We start from the raw sequence: 26,135 nt of genomic DNA on the forward strand, positions 1-26,135 counted from the left end.
GAAATTGCAAGATACAAACAATTGCTCATCAACAATGCAGATTTTAAAGTGCACCTGTATTCCCATATTAAAGTCCTGTTGAACAGCAGATACCACAAGAAACCTTTATTAGCCAAAAAGTCTCCCCGGTGCCCCTTTCTAATTTCATTTCCTTGACTCTATGGCCAAAATCATCCAACTGCAATTCCATTGTCCAAGGAGATTAAGTCCCGGGGGGGCGGGACGAAACATGTTGGAGACATGGTCTGGGATGAATCGAGCTGAGGCTGGTTTTACCCGCTTACCACTCAAGCCGGGTGAGGTGTGAGGCGGTCGGACTACCTTTTTCTATTTTTGCAGCATGCTTTGGATCCGGACAGACCTTTCCTCAGCCTGCACCCTCACTGGTCAGTGGTATCCAACTCACCAGACTTGCACAGCGTAAACGGAGATTCTTAAGAATTTATCATGGGTCACAATAGTATTGTATGCCAGTTTAGCATGCCTAAAATCGATTTTAGTGTTATGAACTAGGGCCAATAGCTTCTTCTACTGAACATATTGCTGAAATTATGTGGACACCCAATCATCACATCACCATTGTCCATAACATCTACCTATATTGCCAAAAGAATAGAGACCCCCTCTACAACTGAGTTCAGGTGTTTCCATTGAAGGGCATTGTTAATACTACAGCATACAAAGACATCTTAAACAACTGTGTTCTTTAACCCTACTGAACACCTTTAGGTTGAATGTTGATTACGAGCTAGGTCTTCTCATGCTTCATCAGAACCTGACCGCACAAATGATGATCACTCCTTGATGAATGGGTACAAATTCTCACAGACACATTTCAAAATATTGTCAAAAACTTTCTCAGAACTGTGGACGCTGTTAAGAGCCACAAAAGGAGGGTCAACTGCATATCAACACCCATGGTATTGGAATATGGTATCCAACCGGTTCACATTAGGTGTGATGGTCAGGTGTCCAGAAGCATTTGGCCATAGAGTGTATTTTGAGAAATTAGCAAGCACTTCAAACTCCCACGCATAGAAGTTCCATGGGTAGGACTTCCATGGGTAGGAAAGGGAATACAATAATGAGTAAAAGTAATAACAGTTGACATCTATTTTTGTGGCTGCTCTCCAACCACAGTGCCAAGTCTTTTAGGTAAGGAAAATAAATCATGCGTGTCCAGGATACATTGGGATCTTTACCAGACTGCTATATTTTCATATTCTGCAAAAACCAGTATATGAAGGGAAGTCCGGCACACACAATCCATGACCATGTAAAGGCAAGTTTGTCAGGGTGATGATGGAGGTGTCTCCAGGGACGTTGGCTAAAAGATGGACAACAGATGTAACCAGAATTACCACAGGAGGGACAGGTTATTCAGTAGGATGCCCATTCACTAATGGATTTTCATGTCTTAAGCTGAAAGAGTCGGGTGATGCTAACAATGTCATTTAGAGTGCAAAATGAAAAAATAGTCAAGACCTTCAACATCTACTATTCCCATCACAGAAAATTTCCAGACTGCCTAAATATCAATGCAAGTGAGCATTAAAAAGAAAAAAACCACCATGTTTCCGAGTTAGAGCAAACACAGGGTCTCTTTAAAGACCCCCTTCACCTGTCAGAGCCCTTCTAATCACCAAGTACTTCCGGGGAAGGAGAAGCATGTGACCTTCTCCCCTTCCTCCCATGAAGCAGTAATTGGCCATTTGCCAAGGCATGAACTCAGGGGTGGACTGACAACTCATGGGGCCCCCGGGCAATAGGTCATCATGGGGCCCCTGTGTCCTTGCCAAAACTCAAAAAAGCCTATGAAAAAGGTACCAGGGGCATCTCATGGGGCCCCATATTGACCCCGGGCCCTCGGGCAGTGCCCAAATGGTCAGTCCGCCCCTGCATGAACTGTCACATGGGGGGAGGAGTGAAAGTCAATAACCCTGTGTAAGCTCCAACAGAGATTGGACTTGGGGCTCCCCAAGTAAACATGGCAGTGGGGGAGCATGTGGAACGTGTATTTTGTTGGGGATTGGGCTATCAAAAGAACCAGTCACTGAATGGACAAAGCGATAGCCTCGAAAAGTGACCCAATAGGTCTCTCACCTGCCTGTCTGTGGAGAGGTCTGGAAATTTCATCCCTCAACACCCACCCAAGATTGTGGGTGGGACACCTTTATAGAGATAACCTGTCTCCTTCTGGGATAACAATGGCTCCATCTGAGGCACACATGACAAGCAGTTCTCAGCAGCGCCATGGGTGAGTGACATTTGCACGTATACAAGGTTAGAACACGGGCCTTTTGGGGGTAGTTGTGTTTGTTGCACAGACATAGGGGTGATGCTTCCCCCCCCAAAAAACTTACCATCTGTCAGACACCCCGCAGGACCCAAAGAAAAGGGAAAACGGAGTCAGAGAAGCTTTGTCCAGTGCACTCACTCCTACTGTCTCCTGTATGGGGGCAGGTGACCTGTGTATATGGGATGCATCTCACAAAGCACATGGCAGACCAGAACTCTGGTATAAACAAAACCTTCAATTATTTCTCAAGGTTCAACTGTTTAGGGTTCTACATAGAAATTACCACCAGTGGTCCCTCTGCAGAGGTCGAACACCCCTGCACCTCCTCTCTCATACGGAGCCAGACATATCTTTGCAGTCAGCTCATGCTCCCTGTTTGCAGAGCTCTTACTCAGCAGGAAGGATGTTGAACCTCAGCAGAGAGACCACTGCTTCCACCAGTAGAATAAAGTCTCTCTCTACAGCAAGCTGGCTTATCTACTGCTTTCTAGAGGACTTTGCACATCTTTTGTTTCAATGGGTTTGGTGTGTGTTAACCACTTCCAGACCGGACACTTTTACCCCCTTCCTGTCCAGGGCAATTTTCAGCGCTACACACTTTGAATGACAATTGCGCGGTCATGCCACACTGTACCCAAATGAATTTTTTACCATTTTTTTGAGACAGATAAAGCTTTATTTTGGTGGTATTTATTCACTGCTGGGATTTTTATTTTTTTTGCTATGTAAATGATGATGTCCAAAAATTTTGAAAAAAAGTTTTTTTTTTTTAAATTTTGCAAATAAATAATATTTCATCATAAATCTTGGCCAAAATTTATTCCATTATCTTTTTAGTAAAAAAAAAAAATCCAAATTAGTTTATAACCAAAAATTATAATTTTTAAATATTTTTTTTTACATTTTTATTTTATTTTTTTATATTATTTTTTATTTTTTTTCTACATACTGTCACCCTAGCAGTACAGTGTCACCATGGTGACACTGTACTACTTGTGGGGGGGTGATGAAGATTTTTTTTTTTTTTACACTGATTGCTTTTACACCCATATAGGATGTAAAAGCAATCATTTCTCTTTCTCTCTGGCTGCATTCTTGCAGTCATTGAAAAATACAGAGTGAGCTGTGATTGGTCACAGCTTGTCACATAGTACAAGGCTGTTGTGAATAGCCCTGTACCATGTGACCTCTGTGATCATTCACAGAATTCACATGTAGTAAGCAATGATGTCACAAGTGACATCTTGCTTGCTACTTTGCATGTGATCACTGATTGGCCAATCAGTGATCACATGATCGGGACCTCGTACAGAGGTCCCGTCCGACGATCGGTGTTTCACTGTGTCCGGAGGACACAGCGGGCACCGGATCGCGGTGCTGCGCGCTCCCAGGGAGCGCGCACAAGCAGGGTGCGAGAGGCCGTTTATAAACATCCACCCGACCCTGCACTGCCACCGTCTGGCCGTTTATATACAACGGCCGGTCGGGAAGTGGTTAAGCAGAATTAAACAAATATGGTTGAGCTTTAACCACTTCTGGTCCAGACACTTTCCCCCCCTTCCAGTCCGGACACTTTCCCCCCCTTCCAGTCCTGACACTTTCCCCCCCTTCCAGTCCTGACACTTTCCCCCCCTTCCAGTCCGGACACTTTCACCCCCCTTCCAGTCCGGACACTTTCACCCCCCTTCCAGTCCGGACACTTTCACCCCCCTTCCAGTCCGGACACTTTCACCCCCCTTCCAGTCCGGACACTTTCCCCCCCTTCCAGTCCGGACACTTTCACCCCCCTTCCAGTCCGGACACTTTCACCCCCCTTCCAGTCCGGACACTTTCCCCCCCTTCCAGTCCTGACACTTTCCCCCCCTTCCAGTCCTGACACTTTCCCCCCCTTCCAGTCCGGACACTTTCACCCCCCTTCCAGTCCGGACACTTTCACCCCCCTTCCAGTCCGGACACTTTCACCCCCCTTCCAGTCCGGACACTTTCACCCCCCTTCCAGTCCGGACACTTTCCCCCCCTTCCAGTCCGGACACTTTCACCCCCCTTCCAGTCCGGACACTTTCACCCCCTTCCAGTCCGGACACTTTCCCCCCTTCCAGTCCGGACACTTTCACCCCCCTTCCAGTCCGGACACTTTCACCCCCTTCCAGTCCTGACACTTTCCCCCCCTTCCAGTCCGGACACTTTCACCCCCCTTCCAGTCCGGACACTTTCACCCCCCTTCCAGTCCGGACACTTTCACCCCCCTTCCAGTCCGGACACTTTCACCCCCCTTCCAGTCCGGACACTTTCACCCCCTTCCTGTCCGGACACTTTCCCCCCCTTCCTGTCCAGACACTTTCACCCCCTTCCAGTCCGGACACTTTCCCCCCTTCCAGTCCGGACACTTTCACCCCCCTTCCAGTCCGGACACTTTCACCCCCCTTCCAGTCCGGACACTTTCACCCCCTTCCTGTCCGGACACTTTCCCCCCCTTCCTGTCCAGACACTTTCACCCCCTTCCAGTCCGGACACTTTCCCCCCCCTTCCTGTCCAGGCAAATTTTCAGCTTTCAGCACTATCACACTTTGAATGACAATTCCACATGCAACACTGTACCCATATGCATTTGTTTTAGCATTTTTTTTTTAGACAGTTAAAACTTTATTTTGGTGTTATTTATTCACCGCTGGGATTTTTATTTTTTTGCTATATAAATGAAAAAGTCCAAACATTTAAAAAAAAAAAAAGTGTTTTTCTTATAAAATTTTGCAAATAAATAATCTTTATTCACAAATCTTGGCCAAAATGTATTCAGCTATCTTTTTAGTAAAACAAAAAAAATAACCCAAATTAGTTTATAACTAATATATAATTTATAATTATTATTTATGTTTTTTTTAACATACCGTCCCCCTAGCCGGACAGTGTCACCATAGTGACACTGTACTACTTGTGGGGGGTGATGAAGATTTTCTTTTTTTTTCGGTTACACTGATTGCTTTTACACCCATAAAGGCTGTAAAAGCAATCATTCTTGAAGCCATTGAGAAATACTGTTAGAGCTGTGATTGGTCACAGCTTGTCACATGGTACAAGGCTGTTGTGAATAGCCCTGTACTATGTGATCATTCACAGATTGATGACAATCTGTCTTCCGGGTTCTGTTCTCTGCGACGTCGGGACGTACGGGGGACGGAACTGGCGGGAAATTTGAAAATGCCAAAAAGTGACATTCACTAAAATCACATAGTATTCCATTCCCATATCAAACCATTTCACATACATTTTGTCCCGAGTGCTTTGTCCGGCGCCCTGCCTGCATTTTTACTGTTCTTTCTGCCTGGAAACTGAGAAACGTCCATGGCGTCCAAAAAGCGTCCCTTTAGGTCAGACGCGGTTTTAGACCGGCTAGAGAACAGCGATAGTAAATCAGAACCACTTGCAGAATTGAGTGATAATGATTCGTGGGGGAAATTCCTCATCAGACACTGAAAACGATTCTGCGACTGAACTCAGCGATGTGCCAACTTGGCGCTATATTTCACATTTCAGTGTTTTTGGTTTGATTATATTATTGAATTACATTTATTATATTATTATTTTTTATGATTATTTATTAAATTATAATTTATGATTTCGTGTTTCAAATTTTATCATCCCCGGGATGTTTACTAGACTCTTGTTCGGACAGATTTCAGTGAGTTATTCCTAAGAATTACAGGCCTACAATAAAAAAAATACTTATTTCCATGCAAAATAATGTACCGCTTTGAGCACAGAAATACTGACATCAGACCGCTAGGGAGGTTAAGTTCATTCTGTTACCAGGGAGGGCCAGAAAAAAATAAATTATAATCTCAGGAACCTCAATGGTAAACCCCGGAGACAAAGAAATCACAGGTAAGTCTCTGCATGATGTGAATGCAGCTGTTGAGAATGGCGCAGTGCCAGTCAAACCCCCATTTCTGCCATCTCAGAGCCCCAGCTGCAGCTACGTCCTGACTCTGCATGAGAATTGCTCACAGGCCAGAGGACAACCCGTCTCAGGAGAATTTATATTACATTAGACCCCAGCTGTGTCTGCAGAAAGATCCTGCACTTCTGGTTACTGGACAGCTGAGGGGGGTGCAGCAAGCTTTGGCAGGATGCAGCGGCTGGCCTAGGGAGCTGACACTCACCGACTGGTCTGTGAGAGGTGGCAGGACAATCATCTTCTCCATTGTGTTCATTACAACCCGCCACAGATCCTTCAGCACACGCTTCAGCACCGTCTTCTCGCACACTGTGGCGAACAGGGTCAGGCTGAGGAGAGAGGAGAACTTGGGTCAGCATCTACATAACAAGTTCTTATGACAATCTGCACCATAGGAGGGTATTTTGTAATATAGGAGTTTCCTTCCATGCAAGGAGCGGCTACATATTTCTCTCATTTCTAAAAGTCTGCAGTGGAAGGTTGGAAGGAGAGGACAGTACTTACTTGCCATCCAAGAAGTCCATCAGAGGGCGCAGTACATTATCGGCATCCTGTGCCACCGTGTTCCTGGCGTTAGCTGGTACATTGCCGGTGCCCTTCACATGGCCAAGAATCTCCGACATCTGCTTAATACATTCATCTATCCGGAACTGGAAGCTGCAAACACAACACAGGGAGCGTCATACAAGGGAAATGATACATCACATATACAGCAACAGTCATGTCAACATTACATGCTTTACATACCAAATACCCTACTGCCCGGGTTATGTGACACCTATACAGACAATGCACACGGCATCCTGGGTCATGTGACAGCTATACATACAAAACACACGGCATCCAGGATCATGTGACACCTATACAGACAATGCACATGTCATCCTGGGTCATGTGACAGCTATACATACAAAACGCACGGCATCCAGGATCATGTGACACCTATACAGACAATGCACATGTCATCCTGGGTCATGTGACACCTATACAGATAATGCACACGTCATCCTGGGTTATGTGATACCTATACAGACAACGCACATGGCATCCTGGGTCATGTGACACCTATACAGACAATGCACATGTCATCCTGGGTCATGTGACAGCTATACAAACAATGCACACTGCATCCTGGATCATGTGACACCTATACAGACAATGCACACATCATCCTGGGTCAGGTGACACCTATACAGACAATGCACAGGTCATCCTGGGTTAGGCGACACCTATACAGATAATGCACAGGGCATCCTGGGTCATGTGACACCTATACAGACAAGGCACACGGCATCCTGGGTCAGGTGACACCTATACAGACAATGCACAGGTCATCCTGGGTTAGGTGACACCTATACAGACAATGCACATGTCATCCTGGGTCATGTGACAGCTATACAAACAATGCACACTGCATCCTGGATCATGTGACACCTATACAGACAATGCACACATCATCCTGGGTCAGGTGACACCTATACAGACAATGCACAGGTCATCCTGGGTTAGGTGACACCTATACAGACAATGCACACATCATCCTGGGTCATGTGACACCTATACAGACAAGGAACACATCATCCTGGGTCAGGTGACACCTATACAGACAATGCACAGGTCATCCTGGGTTAGGTGACACCTATACAGACAATGCACAGGGCATCCTGGGTCATGTGACACCTATACAGACAAGGCACAAGGCATCCTGGGTCATGTGACACCTATACAGACAATGCACACTGCATGCTGGGTCATGTGACACCTATACAGACAATGCACAGGGCATCCTGGGTCATGTGACACCTATACAGACAATGCACACATCATCCTGGGTCATGTGACACCTATACAGACAATGCACAAGGCATCCTGGGTCATGTGACACCTATACAGATAATGCACAGGTCATCCTGGGTCATGTGACACCTATACAGATAATGCACAGGTCATCCTGGGTCATGTGACACCTATATGGATAATGCACAGGGTATCCTGGGTCATGTGACACCTATACAGATAATGCACAGGTCATCCTGGGTCATGTGACACCTATACAGATAATGCACAGGGTATCCTGGGTCATGTGACACCTATACAGATAATGCACAGGTCATCCTGAGTCATGTGACAGCATCACAGACAGTACACTCTGCACCCTGTGAAAACCTTTACCACTTCATTGTAAGATAATCATTTGGCTAGATCTGAGCTGTTACATAACCGCCGTGACACAACAGGGGATAGAGGCCTGCAGTCAGTCCAGTGATTGATTCCCTCTGACATGAGCTGGATGTGCTTGTGCGCCCTGTCACTACAGATCCCGCATGGACGGCTGATGGTCACACTGCACTGCATCTGGATACCTGTGTGTGTGGGGGGGGGGGGATGGGGGGGTCCCACACACTGTACAATCTTCCCTGCTTTATAAGGCAACATCATTAAACTGCAGCATTTCCCTTTATTGTTCGGTAATGCCGCCAATGTCCCGTCTTTCAGGATCACATCGATGGAAAGGAGAAGACAACACCATACATGGGAAAGAGATGTGACTTCTCTAGGACCTGCACAGTGTGGAGTCAGCAGAGCGAAGACTCCAGATACCCTACCATAGCCTGGTTCTCCCCACCACACTCTCATGGATGTCTCCTCTATAGCAGGAGGGTTCTGGTGTGGGTACAGCTCAGCATACGTCTGATTCAACACGGACAAGGCAGGTAGAGACTTTACTCAAGGGTTAAAGTGAACCCGTTTCCAGGCAATGGACATTCAGCCATTAACATATAACACTTAGCATCTCAGCTCCTCCTGCTCCCCCTCCCAGCAGAGACTCATCATTTCAAATTCGCCTGCTCCCCCTCTCAGCAGTTACTCATCAGCTCAGCTCCCCATCCCAGCAGTGACTCATTGGCTGAGATTTTCCTGCTCCCCCTGTAAGCAGGGACTCATCATCTCAGCTCCTCCTGTTCCCACTCTCTTAGGTTACTCAATAGCTCAGATAACCCTCCTCCCCCAGTCCAGCAGTGACTCACCAGCTCTGTTCCCCCCTCCCAGCAGTGACTCACCAGCTCTGTTCCCCCCTCCCAGCAGTGACTCACCAGCTCTGTTCCCCCCTCCCAGCAGTGACTCACCAGCTCTGTTCCCCCCTCCCAGCAGTGACTCACCAGCTCTGTTCCCCCCTCCCAGCAGTGACTCACCAGCTCTGTTCCCCCTTCCCAGCAGTGACTCACCAGCTCTGTTCCCCCTTCCCAGCAGTGACTCACCAGCTCTGTTCCCCCTCCCAGCAGTGACTCACCAGCTCTGTTCCCCCCTCTGAGCAATAACTTATCAGTTCTGATCCCACCTCCCAGCAGTGCCCCCCTTCTAGCAGCTCAGCTGCCCTGCTTTACCTTTCCAGCAGTGACTGAGCAGCTCAACTTTCTGAAATCCCTCTCCTAGCAGTGACTCATGAACTCAGCTCTATCTGCTTTCCCCTCCAGAGAGTGAATAAGCAGCTCAGCTCCCTCCTCCCAGCAGTGAATCTGGATCTAAGCTCCTCCTGCTCCCCCCTCCCCCTCCCAGCAGTGACTCTGGAGCTCAGCTCCTCCTGCTCGCCCTCTCCCAGCAGTGGCTCAGCTCCCTCTGCTCCCCCCTCTCCCAGCAGTGACACTGGAGCTCAGCTCCTCCATCTCCCCCCCCCAGCAGTGCCTCTGGAGCTCAGCTCCTCCTGCTCCCTCTCTTCCAGCAGTGACTCTGATTCTCAGCTCCTCCTGCTCCCCCTCTCCTCCCAGCAATGACTCTGGAGCTCAGCTCCTCCTGCTCCCCCTCTCCTCCCAGCAGTGACTGTGGAGCTCAGCTCCTCCTGCTCCCCCTCTCCTCCTAGCAGTGACTGTGGAGCTCAGCTCCTCTTGCTCGCCCTCTCCCAGCAGTGGCTCAGCTCCCTCTGCTCCCCCCTCTCCCAGCAGTGACACTGGAGCTCAGCTCCTCCATCTCCCCCCCCAGCAGTGCCTCTGGAGCTCAGCTCCTCCTGCTCCCTCTCTTCCAGCAGTGACTCTGGATCTCAGCTCCTCCTGCTCCCCCTCTCCTCCCAGCAGTGACTCTGGAGCTCAGCTCCTCCTGCTCCCCCTCTCCTCCCAGCAGTGACTCTGGAGCTCAGCTCCTCCTGCTCACCCCGTTCCAGCAGTGACTTAGGAGCTCAGCTCCTCCTGCCCCCCTCACCCAGCAGTGACTCTGGAGTTCAGTTCCTCCTGCCTCCCCCCTCCCCTCCCAGCAGTGACTCTGGAGCTCGGCTCCTCCTGCCCCCCCCCCCCCCCAGTGACTATGGAGCTCCGCTACTCCTGCTCCCCCCACCCAGCAGTGACTCTGGAGTTCAGCTCGTCCTGCCTCCCCCCTCCCCTCCCAGCAGTGACCCTGGAGCTCAGCTCCTCCTATCCCAGCAAGGAATCAGCTCAGCTCCCCCTCCCAGGAGAGACCCATCAGCTCAGCTTCTCATGCTCCTCCCCTCCCAGTAGGGACTCCAGCCTTGCACATATTCCTCCCTTCTTTCATAAAGGAGTTCCTCTATTGCCCTTCCTCCTCAATCACCCAATCCCTGCCCACTTACCTGTTTCCAAACACTGCACTGAGCTCATCCAAGACATTGTTCAGCTTCACCTGGAGCTCTTTCAGCGTGTCGCTGGCCTCGGGATCCAACTAGAACAGACAACAAAAAAAGAAAGCCTGATTAACAGAGAATGCCATTTCAGATGGACATGTTGTTCTTCCAGTCACTACATCAACACAGGAAGTGCATGGCTGCAGCACACATGAACACCACCAGACAAAAACCACACGCAGTATCCAGGGAGCAAACCTAGATTGGACAGCTTCTGGAATGCTGAATATCTCAGTCACACCATTGTGTCCAGCAAGACACTAGACTGTGAGGACATTCTACTTGTGGGAAAAGCAATGAGCCAACCACACCAGCAAGACACCAGACTGTGAGGACATTCTACTTGTGGGAAAAGCAATGAGCCCACCACACCAGCAAGACACTAGACTGTGGGGACACTCTACTTCTGGGAAAAGCAACGAGCCCACCACACCAGCAAGACACTAGACTGTAGGGACACTCTACTTCTGGGAAAAGCAATGAGCCCACCACACCAGCAAGACACTAGACTGTAGGGACACTCTACTTCTGGGAAAAGCAACGAGCCCACCACACCAGCAAGACACTAGACTGTAGGGACATTATACTTCTGTGAAAAGCAATGAGCCCACCACACCAGCAAGACACTAGACTGTAGGGACATTCTACTTCTGGGAAAAGCAACAAGCCCACCACACCAGCAAGACACTAGACTGTAGGGACATTCTACTTGTGGGAAAAGCAACGAGCCCACCACACCAGCAAGACACTAGACTGTAGGGACACTCTACTTCTGGGAAAAGCAACGAGCCCACCACACCAGCAAGACACTAGACTGTAGGGACATTCTACTTCTGGGAAAAGCAATGAGCCAACCACACCAGCAAGACACTAGTCTGCTGGGGACATCCTACTTCTGGGAAAAGAAATGAGCCAACCACACCAGCAAGACACTAGACTGCTGGGGACATTCTACTTATGAGAAAAGCAATGAGCCAATCACATCAGCAACACACTAGACTGCTGGGGAAATTCTACTTCTGGGGAAAGCAATTGAGCCAATCACACCAGCAAGACACTAGACTTTGGGGCAGGGGCGGACTGAAAACTCATGGGGCCCCCGGGCAATAGGGGATCATGGGGCCCCTGTGTCCTCGCCCACACTCAAACCACACCCAAAAAAGCCTATGAAAGGTACCAGGGGCATCTCATGGGGCCCCCTAGTGACCCCGGGCAGTGCCCAAATTCCCAAATGGTCAGTCAGCCCCTGCTTTGGGGACATTCTACTTCTGGGGAAAGCAATGAGCCAACCACACCAGCAAGACACTAGATTGCTGGGGACATCCTACTTCAGGGAAAGGCAATGAGCCCACCACACCAGCAAGACACTAGATTGCTGGGGACATCCTACTTCTCCAGCTTCACCTGGAGCTCTTTCAGCGTGTCGCTGGCCTCGGAATCCAACTAGAACAGAAGACAAAAAAAGAAAGCTTGATTAACAGAAAATGCCATTTCAGATGGATATGTTGTTCTTCCAATCACTACATCAACACAGACAGTGCATGGCTGCAGCACACACGAACAGCACCAGACAAAAACCACACACATTATCCAGGGAGCAAACCTAGATTGGACAGCTTCTGGAATGCTGAATAGCTCAGTGACACCATTGTGTCCAGCAAGACACTAGACTGCTGGGGACACTCTACTACTGGGAAAAGTAATGAGCCCACCACCCCAGCAAGACACTAGACTGTGGAGACACTCTACTTCTGGGGAAAGTAATGAACCCACCACACCAGTAAGACACTACTTCTGGGAAAAGTAATTGAGCCAACCACACCAGCAAGACACTAGATTGCTGGGGACATCCTACTTCTGGGAAAAGCAATGAGCCAACCACACCAGCAAGACACTAGACTTCTGGGGACATTCTACTTCTGAGAAAAGCAATGAGCCAACCACACCAGCAAGACACTAGACTGCGGGGGACATTCTACTTCTCAGAAAAGCAATGAGCCAACCACACCAGCAAGACACTAGATTGCTGGGGACATCCTACTTCTGGGAAAGGCAATGAGCCCACCACACCAGCAAGACACTAGACTGCGGGGGACATTCTACTTCTCAGAAAAGCAATGAGCCAACCACACCAGCAAGACACTAGATTGCTGGGGACATCCTACTTCTGGGAAAGGCAATGAGCCCACCACACCAGCAAGACACTAGACTGCGGGGGACATTCTACTTCTCAGAAAAGCAATGAGCCAACCACACCAGCAAGACACTAGATTGCTGGGGACATCTTACTTCTGGGAAAGGCAACTAGCCAACCACGCCAGCAAGACACTAGATTGCTGGGGACATCCTACTTCTGGGAAAGGCAATGAGCCAATCACACTAGCAAGACACCAGACTGCTGGGGACATTATACTTCTGGGAATGAGGTAATCACTAGACTGCTGCCGGCATGCCGTACAGCAGACATATCTGTTTTTTAACAGCTGTTAATCTGAAAAAAATTATTAAATGTATTTTTTTTTAAATGCAAGTAATGTTCAGTAACTGAATCTCATGTCTGATCAGCACCTGTACAGCAGGGCTCATGTGTGAGAGGAAGGAGTCAATCAGTTGATGTGCTGACAAGAAACAGGTCGATAAGAGAAGAGACTAGAGTGACAGAGAGATGACCTCATCACATTGCTTCTCCTTTCACTGTTCAATCACCAGCTGGAGGCGGGTCCAGGACAACCTGGGTTCAGAGGTAGTGAGCTAAATGGTTCTGGCCATCAGACTGAGGACATCTAGTGGCCAAAAGAAAATACTGCAGGGGAAATCTCTTTATTGAAACAGACTATTGCGGCTTTTGTTTTTATATCTTCTATTAAGCTATTTTACTACATTGTTTAGACTATAAAAACTGGAGAAAGACCATTTCACCAGTAACACAGCTTAGGTGAAGCACAGTGCGATTTTATTTATTTTACAAAGTCGGTCTTGGTCAAGCTCATTCATCATTGGTAATAGTAGGACCCATACCCATGCTGACTGGCTGCTTGAGACAACAAGGACAGTTCCTCCTTTGGGTACCATAAGAAATCCTGTACAGTACAAGTTTAAAGCAGGACATTTCCAGGACCCACGCAGGGTTAAACTCTATTTCCAGCCGTCTCTTTGATTAGCTCCCCTGGGCACAATTGGCAGCCTTGGCCCCGATTGTGCGCACGACCCCGTCTCTCCTCCATAACCAGACGAATGTCTTTATGCCGGATTTAACGAGCTAGTTACAGCTACAGCGGCGGAGAGGATTCTGACAAAATGCCCGAGCTTGGCTCCCCGCTGAAGACATCTTAACGGCACCTGGGAGGAAGAGTTCAGGAGCCGCTAGAAGGCTTATAATTTTAGACAGAGCTGAGAAGGGCCACAGAGCGGCCAGCTGGGGGCCACAAAAGCTACAATGACTGGTAATTATAGCTTTGAGGGCTACAGAAATGAAAGACTGAAATATATTCTCCAGAAAACCAGTAAAAGACGCGGCAATAAAACATCACCAATTTTGTGGTCGAGCAGCTTTATTACAAGATCATTACTCATTGGAATTTGGCTCCAATCTGATTGGCTGCTCTGGTGTACTAAAACCAGGATCATCGATGATATTCTTAGTAGCATACTGAATAAGTGGCATGCTGAATTTTGCTTTGAAACTTGGTTTGGGCTGGAAACCACATTGAACTGACTGGATTGGTATCTAGTAGTTGGCTACGTGGACAGTGAGGAAGAAATCTCTTCCAATGGGTTGAGCCCAAGGGTGGATGGTGGTAATGGACTCCCTTGTGGGCTTGGGCGGCTCTCTTTCTGGTACAACCACGTAGTAATTTTAGCGAGAAGACTTGGATGAGAGGGAAGGAGTGCCCAGTGTCCAGAAAAATGCAACTCTAGGTGTAGGGTTCACAAAACATTTATTGAAAGGTTAAAATATGTACATCAAGCCAAAGCATTTTGGGGGAATGGACTCCATCTTCTTCAGGGCTGACATACAAGGATACATAATAAATACAATTAGTGATTACGGTAGGTGTGCCTAGTGGCTTAAAAACAAATATATACACTGTGTGAATTATTAGGCAAGTTGTATTTTTGACGATTAACCGTTTAAGAAGGGCTCACAAGTTCTCAATAGGGTTTAGGTCAGGTGAAGAAGGGGGCCATGTCATTATTCTTTCATCCGCAAGGCCTTTACTGGCTAGCCACACAGTGGAGTACTCTGATGTATGCAATGGAGCATTGTCCTGCATAAAGATCATGGTCTTCTTGAAAGATGCAGATTTTTTCCTGTACTACTGCTTGAAGAAAGTGTCCTCTAAAAACTGGCAGTAGGTTTGGGAGTTGATTTTGAGCCCATCTTTAACCCGAAAAAGGTCCAACTAGCTCATCTTTAATAATAGCAGCCCATACCAGTACCCCACCTCCACCTTGCTGGCGTTTGAGTCGAAGTGGAGCTCTGTGCTAATTACTGATCCAGCCACGGGCCCATCCATCTGGTCCGTCAAGAGTCACTCTCATCAGTCCATAAAACCTTTGAAAAATCTGTCTTCAGATAATTCTTGGACCAGTCTTGACGTTTCAACTTGTGTCTTGTTCAGTGGTGGTCGGGTTTCAGCCTTCCTTACCTTGGCCATGTCTCTGAGCACTGAACACCTTGTACTTCTGGGCACTCCAAGTAGGTTGCAGTTCTGGAATATGACAGCACTAGAGGACAAAGGGTTGCTGGAAACTTCACGTTTGAATCTTCCCAAATCTTTGGCAGTTAAGTTGTCTTTTTTTTTTTCTCAACACGTTTTTTGCGACACCGTTGACTGTTTTCAACAAAATGTTTGATGATTCTGTGATCACGCCCTGATATCTTAGCAATTTCAAGGTTGTTAGGGCTCGTTCACACTTGACTGTTTTACCAACGCTTGCCAAACGCCCCTATAGCATTTGGCAAGCGTTGGTCCGGAGTTTGCGGAGCGTTTAATGCTCGGTTGTAATTCCTACACCGTTCACCTGATTTGGATGTAAATACCCTCAATTTAAAGCTGACAGTCTGCAGTTAAAACACATCTTGTTCGTTTAATTTCAAATCCATTGTGGTGGTGTATATAGCCAAAAATGTTAGAATTGTGTCGATGTCCCAATATTTATGGACCTGACTGTACATAGGGCCTGTACACTTTTTAAGTGGTCCTGAATTGTCCAAAAAAAAAAAAAAACAAAAACAAGCAAAGGACAAGTCACCCACATCATCTGTAGTTGTCCTTCAGCTGATCTTTATCCCTATTGCATCTCTTTTTTTGGCCCATTTTGCCTGAGGAAAAGAATCTGCCTAATAATTATGCACACCTTAATATAGGGTGTTGATCTCCTTAGGCCACACCCTCCCTCATTACACAAATATACATCACCTGATATGCTGAAATCCAATAGGCATTTAAGTTTATACAGCTTGGAGAGGACAATATGCATAAAATGAGGATTTGGTCAAAATACTTGCCTAATAATTGTGCATACAGTGTATAAACTAAACATGTATAAAAGTCAATGAAGGCGCCTTTATTGACTTTTATACATGTTTAGTTTATATCCATATGTTTTTAGGCCACTAGGCACACCTACTGCAGTCATTAATTGTATAGGTTTTTTTATACCTATTTGTCAGCCCTGAAGAAGGGTCCATTCCCCAGAAACCCGTTGGCTTGATATACATATTTTACCCTTTGAATAAATGCTTTGTAAACCCATCACCAACCTCTTCTTTGAACCTGCACTCTATCCAAACATGTGGGTGACCGTGTACTTTGCTCATTTAGGACAAAGTAAAGGTGGGTGTACACTAGTAGAATTTCAACATTTTTCATTGTAAGAATGTTTGTGTTTCTAATCAATAGTGGGGTCGATTTGAAGTTTATTCTCAACCACACTGGCAAGAAAATTTGAAGCAGGTTGGAAACTTTTCCTTGAAATGTACGAATTTCTAACAGTGAATGTGGTTTTTATATGGTAAAGTCCATTCATTCCAAAATCGAATGTTAAAAGCAAAAGAATCTTGAACTACGTTTGAATGTTCTGAGAATTATGATATGCGATTTCCTAAGAATCGTCATATGAATTTTGTAAACATTTTTGCAAGAATTTTGTATTTTTAAAGAACTAATGTATACCCAGCTTATGTTAATTTTGTAGCCCCCACTCATGCTGCTAAAATGTATCTTGTCATCCCTTTTTTCCCCTCTTCTCTAGTATTCCCCCTCACCCCCTTGTAAACCACCCTACCCCTCACATGGATGCCCTCTGATGAAGTGCTGTAGCACGAAAGGCCTCAGGAGGAGCCAGTAGCAAGTGTGACTTCCTGACCACTGAGACCACGAGGAGGTCCGGTGGTCTTTGATTCGTATCTTTGCCGGGTTAGTACATGTTTTTTTATCTTTCATATTTACCAGTCTGCTTGAAGGCTAATGGTATTTGTGTGCACATGTGACCCTGGCTTAACTACTGTTGATCCAATAAAGTTTTTGAACCTACTACACTATTGGCGTTCCCTCTTTTCTTTGACCCTCTTACTGGAGGGTTTCAGATCTACATCTACCATTTCTGGGGTACCTGGAACCAGGAGGGGGACCCCTGTCTACCTATCCTTTGGGGCAAGAGGGCTCCCTGGACCTGGAGGTATATCACTGCACCCAAGGCTGATGTCAGTATCTGAGAGGGATGGTCTATGTGTCCTTAGGATCTGCATGCCTGGCTGGTCATCCGGATAAGATTATACATATGCGCATTTAAAATGTGCGGTCGGTGAGTGCGCATTTTTTCTGTTTGATACCAGTCACCTAATGAGGAGGAGATCTTCACATATCTATGATCACTTTATTGTGGAAGGACTATATGAACTATTTACCTGTACTCATTTTGTTATGTTCACTTTTTAATTGATATTCCAGCGCTGCACTATATATATTTAATATTCAGGTTTACAACCTAGTTAAAGCAGCAGAGAAGATTCTGACAAAATGCCCAAGCCTGTCTCCCCGCGGGAGATATCTTAATGGCACCTGGGAGGAAGAGTTTAGGAGCCGCTAGAAAACGTATAATTTTAGATCAAGCTGAGAAGGTCCACAGAGTGGCAGGGGGCCACAAAGACTGGTAATTATAACTTTGGGGGCAACAACGTCACCATACGAAGTGTGATAATCTCCCCTCTGGACCAGGCCAAACCAGCGACGGTAGGGGCACCAACCTCGTGAGCGGTGGTGGAGAGGGCGTAGATCAGCTCTGGTGACTGTTTAATCTGGAAATCAGTTCTTCCAGTGATAGTTATCTTCTGCAGGTAAGGCAGAAGATTATCTTTAAGTATGTGTAGGGGATGAAACATGTTAGATGAAGAAATGGTTGAGTGGCCATCTGTGCAACGAAACTATGTAGGTGGCGGCAGGAGAAGAGTAAATCTTCATGTACAGTATGCCCCTACTGCAAAAGAAAGGTGAAGAGCTCAGAAATTTTACAGCCACCCATGAATTTTGTGTTCTACAAGAGCAGTGTTCAGTAATGTGCCATAAAGTACTGGTTGGCTTTCAATGTTGACTCTTCAGCGTCTGACTATAGAAAGAAATTAGAGCAGCCTTTCTCAATCTTTAAAACAACTTTCCAGTCTCAAGGAACCCCTGCTAACAATCTATAGCTCACAGTACATTAGGGTGATGGTCACTGAGAAGAATGCTCCTTACATTGGTGGTCACTGGGAGGAATTCCCATTACAAATATTGGCAAAGATCACTGATGTCAGTTGGAACTTAGCTGAGAGGCAGATGTTGCCCATTGCTCATGGAACCCATAGCAACGTCTGGAGGAACCCTGGTAGAGAAAGACTGCTCCCACAGCACAGATAAATAAAAAGATAATTGGTGTCAGATGGAACTTATCTGAGAGGCAGAAATTGCCCATTTCTCAAGGAACCCCTAACAACCTCTTCAGGAACCCTAGGCTTCCATGGAACTCAGGTTGAGATAAGCTACACTGATGTGTAAACTCACCAGGGCAGGAACTGATTAGAAAGGCTCAGTGCTTTCTCTGAAGTACTGGGGATTATGTCAAAGCTACAGAGTCACATATATCAAATATGTGATGAGATATGTTCTAATACCTCCTTTCCACCCATGGCTTCAAACATCTTCTCCAGTTGTACCCGGAGCTGCTGGACGTTGTTCATCAATATGCAGGGCTGGGAAGAAGAAAAGATTGAAAATCATAATCTTGTGAGCTGCTATGGTACCTATACAATTATTAGTGCCAAAATGAATGCCAAAAAATAATAAGTGGAAACAGATCGCCTACAACATACACATTCCCATACAAATGTGTCGTCAATATGCAAATACAATAAATTAGTGTCGCGCTCCACTGATGAACATATATAAAGTATATATAATCTCCAAATTTTTAAGTCTTTTCAAAGATTTATATATATATCTTCCAAAATTTTAATCAAAGTGTCCATAGTACATCTGTGATCATACACTCTTTTCAGTGGTGTGGACAAACCGACTTATAGCTGGTTCTGTAAGGGACCGCCTAGCGGCACCACTAGCACTCCACTGATCAGGCGTCCCCAGAGCACGGAATCTAAGCCCCAGAGTACTTGTTCACCAGAGCCCCTTATGGTGGGGATGGACTTGGAGCACCCTGAGACCAAGTCGTGACTACTGAGTATACCTGTCAGTGGTAGGGGTGTTCGCCAGGGGCTCCCACAGGGGAGAGCCTGATATGAGGTCGGGCGACCCCGACGGGATGGATAGATAGCTGAGCAGGTGCGAGGTCAGACAAGCCGGGTCGGTAGCCGTGGGGACGGTGCGGTACAAAGCAGCGGGCAGAGAATAGTCGGGTCACACGCCAGGTCAGCAACAGAAGATCAGATCCAATAGGGGGCATCCGGGAGAGAGGTCAGGCAAGCCAAGGGTCAGAGCAGGAGAATACAGCGTGGTAAGGTACAATCCGGGTCAGCAACTTACAGGATACAGGTTCACAGGTTCAGGAATGCAGGTAAGACCAGAAGGCACTCAATGACAGTTCAGGGCCGTTTAAATATCGCACCCTGCGCTGTCATTGGTGCCAGGCGCACGCCCGCGGCTCCTAGTGCGCATGCGCGAGTTCGGACGCCGCGGCCGGCCTGGACCTAGTGCCCGCGTCCCTGCACAAGGCGGCGCACTGCGCCTGCGCCGGGACCAGCGCCGCGGTGATCCCTGACAGGTTCATCTTTAATGTGTTGTCGTGACAACCATACGTGCACCTTCATCAGTTGTGTCGCCGCCATGGCAGAATACCGGGCCGGCCGCTCGTCTCTTCTCTGCAGCAGAACCTTACCTGTTCTTCGGTCCAGCACATTACAGTCTTCTGGCGCCGGCATCTTTAGTGTGGGGACTCGGCTGTGACAGCCAGGTACCCACTGCGCATGAGCAAGAAGCGCTCCGCTTTGTGAATGGTACGGCGTCTTCTGGGACACATGGCAGGTCCCAGAAGACTCCGGACCATTCACAAAGCGCAGCGCTTTTCGCGCATGCGCAGTGGGCACCCGGCTCTTAGCCGGGTCCCCACACTGAAGGGAGGACAACTCCGCAGAGGTGTGAGCGGGTACCTATCAAATTCAGCTACCCGCTCCCCCTCCCTCCCCAAAGGTCCGCAGCCACAGACACTGCACACTCAGGAGCTTGGAGACAGTTGACAGGTAGCAATAATCCTCTAATACAATGAAGCCGGCTACTCAGGAACATCCATTGAAACAATTCTTTATTGGCTACATAGCAGAATACAACAGTAGTATGCTAACTCTTTTCAGCTGAAGCCTTACTCATGCTATGAGTAAGTCATGGGCTGAAACGCATTAGCATGTTACTGCTGTATCCTGATTTATAGCCAATAAAGAATGTTTCCAATGGATGTTCCTGAGTAGCCGGCTTCATTGTTTCAGAGGATTATTGCTACATTTTAAAGGCATTTGGGCCAGAGCACCAGTTCCCAGTCTCCCAGGTAATCTGTGGTAGAGCGAGTCTTCTTTGTAGACAGTTGACAGGGCAAGCAGCTCAACATCAAAGACATCAAAGATCTCTTACCTTCTGACTCCAGCTCAACAGTCGGACAGGAAATAAGACAAATAAAAGAGCAAATACCACTCTAATGTAATTTATCCTGCAAACTAAAGTGAGAAAGGCTAAATTTTTAGATTCTTGGCTATGGAAGTGGAAATGGGTCCTCTTTCACTATTCTATAGTGAGCTGGAATCTGTTGGTGTCAATTAAACATAACCAATTCCATGAGACACAAACATGACGGTACTACAATGCTACCAGCGAGAGGCGCTATTACTCACCAGCTTCTCCTTGAAGCAGTACGACTGGAAGCATTTGGAGAGGATTTCAGAATACTGTAGCAAGACTTTGCTGATGGTCTGCCAAGAATAAGAGAGACAATTATATCACAACTGATTGGTATACAGAATAACTGAGGGGTTGGCATCTGCTTCTTGGCTCTACAGATTATAGCAAGAGGTCAGCAGACAAAGCAATAGTACAGACAGTGGCATCCCGAGGCAGGCGGCCCGCACGGGGTGACACCGACCGCACGGAGTGACACCAGACCTGCTCCAGGAAAAGGTAAGTTGTAAAGCTAGCAGACGATCCCCACAGGATGGATCCGATCCAGCCTGCGGGGATCATTGGCTTTCTTTACAACTTACGTCTTTGTGGAGCGGGTCCGGTGTCACCCCGCATAGGCTTCATGCCGACGATCCCCGCAGGATGGATCAGATCTGCGGATTGGGAAGCATAATGGATCGGAGTCCGATCCATTATGCTCAATCCGCAGATCAGAACCATCCTGCGGGGATCGTCGGCATGAAACCTATACGGGGTGACACCGGACCCGTTCCACGAAGAGGTAAGTTGTAAAGAAAGCCGATGTTCCCGCAGGATGGATCGGATCTGCGGATTGAACATAATGGATCGGAGTCCGATCCATTGTGCTCAATCCGCAGATCCGATCCATTCTGCGGGGATCGTCGGAGGGGGTATCACCAAGTGTTACCACACCAGGTGACGCCAACCCTAGGGACGCCCCTGAGTACAGATACATGAAATCTAATCTGCATGCTGCAAAAAACGACCTTTACATTTGGTACAGAAGCAGTGGTCTCTCTACCGATGTCCCAAAACACCCCTTGTAGAGTTAGAAACAGAGCTCATCAATCAGCAGGGGGAATGAGCTCTGCTGACTGCAGAACTATGTGTTTGACTCAGTAGAAGGCTGTCAAACCTCTGCAGAGAGACCACTGTTACTACACATTTCCAGTCCAGTTCAACAAGTTGCATAAAAAAATAAAAAAAAACAAAAAACAACAAACTCTACAGTTGTCTGCCATGGCTTTCTTTACTTGGTAAGATCGTGACGAACCCTGTTCCTTCTAAGCCCAACTCTGGGTTCCAACTTTCCAGGTCCTTGGCCCAGTCATGTGACGTCACAGGTCCTCTCTACACTTTTTTTGCAGCATGGATTTACCAACACTATGTACATTTCATTGCAAAAAAAAAAAAGAAAAGAAAAAAAAAAACAAAAAAAAACCACCCCTCCAGATGATTCAGATCAGGTGGTTCCGGCGAAGGGTACTAATAATACCATGGAATACAAAAACATGTTGGACAATTGTGCTCTTCCAAAGCCCTTTTATTTTCTAGCACGACTGTACCCCATGCACAAGGCAAGCTCCATAAAGGCATGGCTTGACCAGTGTGGTGTGGACTAATATGAGTGGTTGGAAAAGAGCCCAGAACTCAACACCTTTGAGATGAACTTGAATCCTCCTTGTGAGTCAGTACCCGGCTTCACCCGACAAACATGATCCATGACCCAACATGTTCAGACAGGCTTGATACAATATACCATAATACTGAGAGGCCACTGACCTTGGCAAACCTGCGCATGTAGTGGGCCACGATGACTGGGTCTGGGCACTCCAGTTTCTTAATGATCTCAAAGCTCTGGTTGAGTTGTGTGAAGACGTCCACCACAGAGCAGGAGAAAAGTGCATGCTCCGACGTTTGCTGGAACTGCAAAGAGAAAACACAGCGGATGTAAAAAGCTGTTAATGGATTCTGACATCAGAAATCTCAGATGCTCTTTGCTTGTCCTTCTCATGGTTTAGGCAATGTTTTCTGTGGTACGCAGCGTTGGGCACTGCATAGACTTCCCAGCCATTGTCCAGTTCAACAAGCTGCATAAAAAAAAAAACAAAAAAAAAAAAAAACAACAAACTCTACAGTTGTCTGCTAAGCCTTTCTTTACTTGGTAAGATCCTGACGAACCCTGTTCCTTCTAAGCCCAACTCTGGGTTCCAACTTTCCAGGTCCTTGGCCCAGTCATGTGACGTCACAGGTCCTCTCAACACTTTTTTCCCCCCTCTACCTGTAGATGGCCGCGTGCCTCTTAAAATATATCTAAAGCCAAAACTTTTTGTATTGGTTTTTGGATAGAAAATAAAAGCTTTATTCAGGTCCCTCACAAAAAAAAAAAAAAAAAAACACTTCTATTCCTATTCCAGTGACAACTCAAAATTTTGGATTGTCCCTCACTTTCAATTCTACGGACAATGGATACAAGGACAAATGAAGAGTAAAGCTGGCTAGAAATGGATTGAAGCTCATTTGGTTCAGCAGGGACTGGCTGAATTTCAATTCATGTATGGGCAGGCTGATTGCACCTAAGTCCATCCATTGCAGGGGCGGACTGACCATTTGGAAACTCAGGCACTGCCCGAGAGCCCGGGGTCAGTGGGGGGCCCCATGAGATGCCCCTGGTACCTTTTTCAGAGGCTTTTTTGAGTTTGGGCAAGGACACAGGGGCCCCATGATCCCATAATGCCCGGGGGCCCCATGAGTTGTCAGTCCGCCCCTGATCCATCGATCAACTTGGGAACAACCAGCCTGTTGGATTTTTCTGCATACCGTTACTGCCAGCGGCCATTGCCACTAGCAGTAACCATTGTATTCTGCGGGCCAGGAATGCACCCCCGCTGGCAAAATACAATAGTACAGCAGGTGGCTTTCCCCCATCAACACTGACTGTGTTGATAGGAGAATTGTGCGTTTCTCTTTCTTTCCACCCGTTGTGGAAGGAAAGAACATTGTATCATCTATGGCTTGTTTAATTCCCCCAGCAGGGATACAGACCGTAATAAAATCTGCCTGCCAATCTAACCATTCCATATGCTATGCAAAACAAAAACAAAGTCTTTAGATATTGTAATTGTCAGATACAATTATAGCAGGAAAAAAAAAAAATTATAATACAAAAATAAAAAAGATAAGAAGAATCAAAAAAAAAAAATAAAAAAAAAATAAAAATATATATATATAAAAAAAAAAATTATTAAAAAAAACAAATAAAAATAAAAAATAATATATATATATATATATATATAATTATTATACAGGATTTATATAGCGCCAACAGTTTGCTCAGCGCTGTACATTAAATGGGAGACAGTACACAAGACAGTACAGTAACAATACGAGTCAATACACGAGGGGTTCTAGGGCCCTGCTCCTTGGAGCTTACAATCTAGGAGGGAGGGGATAGTGGTACAGGAGGAAATAGCTGTGGGGGATGGAGTGGTAGGAAGAGTGGAGGAGTTCAGTAATTAGCTGGGGGGGGGGGGGGGGGGTAGGCTTCCCTGAAGAGATAGGAGATAGAGTGCGCCTAAAGGTGAGTAGAGTAGGTGATAGTCTGATGGATTGGGGTAGGGAGTTCCAGAGGATGGGGGAAGCCTTGGAGAAGTCCTGGAGATGGGCATGGCAGAATGAAACCAGGGAACTAGAGAGTAGGAGGTCTTGTGAGGAGCGGAGAGTATGTTTTGGGTGGTATTTGGGTATCAGGTCGGTGATGTAGTTTGGGGCAGTATTATGAACAGCTTTATATGTCAATGTTAGTATTTTGAATTTTATCCGTTGGGCAATCGGAAGCCAGTGGAGGGATTGGCAGAGGGGGGTGGCGGATAAGGAGAGGTTAGTAAGGTGGAGGAGTCTTGCCGCAGCATATATATATATATTTTTATTATTCCCATATGTCCTAAAAAAATATGCAAAATTTAGGTATTTGTATTAGTCAGTCAAAGCGAAAATTATATTCACCTTCACTCCAGCAATGCAGTCCCTTAATGACAGCTAACATGTTTGGCTGGTCTCTCTCCAGGTTCTGATCCTTGGGCATTTCGACTGGCTGGGCGGGGATGACATCACTCCCGCACATGTGCAAATTCATTGATACTAAAATTGTACACGGAGCTGCACGTGCAGGTAAGAATACCCGTACATACATAGCATGTCACTTCTACATTACAAATCCTGCATGTTTACAAATTTTAATTAAACATGTATCGGTCGACTTTAACCAACTGTCATTAAAACGGCAAAGATTTCACAGAGCCATCTACGCTTTAAGAACTTCTCATTGTGAAAGTGTTAAGAATATACATACGATCGCTCGTTACATACGACATGTGCCGCCTGTTTTCCTGATCATCTAGCGGTGCGCGCTGATTGCACTTTACTGTTCCGCTCTTGCAACAGGCAAACCAAAGGGTAACAGCACCAAGGATAAACAGATCTTATCTCAGCTGTCCCTCTATATAGGACTAACCACAATCCTTCATCTATGTGGATAGATATGGTGGAAGGCATATAAAAAGGTGAAAATGACATCAATAATTACCTTCAGGCAAGCTTAATAACTCTTGATGTTCTCACCGAGAGCACAGCATGTTTGAGCTTTAATCATCAGAGAATCCGATCGTCCCCATGTAACAATTCCACAAGACCGAAGTGCGATTTTCGAAGCAGCCTCTGCAAAAGCTGAGATAGGACTGTAGCGGGGGGGAAATCATTCTGTAATTCTGCTCCTTATTTCTCAGGTAATTAAATCCCCGCTGAGCGCTGTTCATTTTCACTCGCTGCCGGGAATTCGCCTGTTTAATATGCTGTGATCATTGCCGACAATTTCCCTTCAGAAAATAGATTTAATGTTCAGTCTATTAAAACCACCCAAAAATTTGGTCCCATCTGTTTCCAAAGGGCCTACTGACAAGATGACCACAGTGCAATAGGGGGCGCTAGTGTGCTTTTTTCCCCCAAAAGGGAGTGAAAGACACTCTGGACAGACTTTCAGGGCTCCTGAGATCATGAAAAACCATTTTATCT

General features: G+C 46.6%; 1 protein-coding gene across 5 annotated transcripts in view; it reads right to left on the reverse strand.

The window, feature by feature from the left end:
- LOC149445877 (protein unc-13 homolog B-like) overlaps positions 1-26,135 on the reverse strand; it is a 294,951-nt gene that overhangs the window by 19,848 nt on the left and 248,968 nt on the right. For 3 of the 5 annotated variants that reach the window (XM_089653342.1, XM_089653339.1, XM_089653340.1), the window contains 7 exons: positions 22,848-22,991; positions 21,260-21,337; positions 19,040-19,117; positions 12,289-12,327; positions 10,834-10,922; positions 6,759-6,911; positions 6,460-6,583 (listed from right to left, as the gene is read on the reverse strand). In XM_089653342.1, the coding sequence (XP_089509468.1) occupies positions 6,460-6,583; positions 6,759-6,911; positions 10,834-10,922; positions 12,289-12,327; positions 19,040-19,117; positions 21,260-21,337; positions 22,848-22,991 (705 nt within the window). The remainder of the gene's footprint in view (positions 1-6,459; positions 6,584-6,758; positions 6,912-10,833; positions 10,923-12,288; positions 12,328-19,039; positions 19,118-21,259; positions 21,338-22,847; positions 22,992-26,135) is intronic. The other 2 variants (XM_089653343.1, XM_089653341.1) reach the window with 1 other exon arrangement.

This window comes from Staurois parvus, unplaced genomic scaffold (genome assembly GCF_062004578.1).
Source record: "Staurois parvus isolate SC_StPar_1 unplaced genomic scaffold, SC_StPar_1.0 ptg000706l, whole genome shotgun sequence".
In the NCBI taxonomy this organism is placed as follows: domain Eukaryota; kingdom Metazoa; phylum Chordata; class Amphibia; order Anura; family Ranidae; genus Staurois; species Staurois parvus.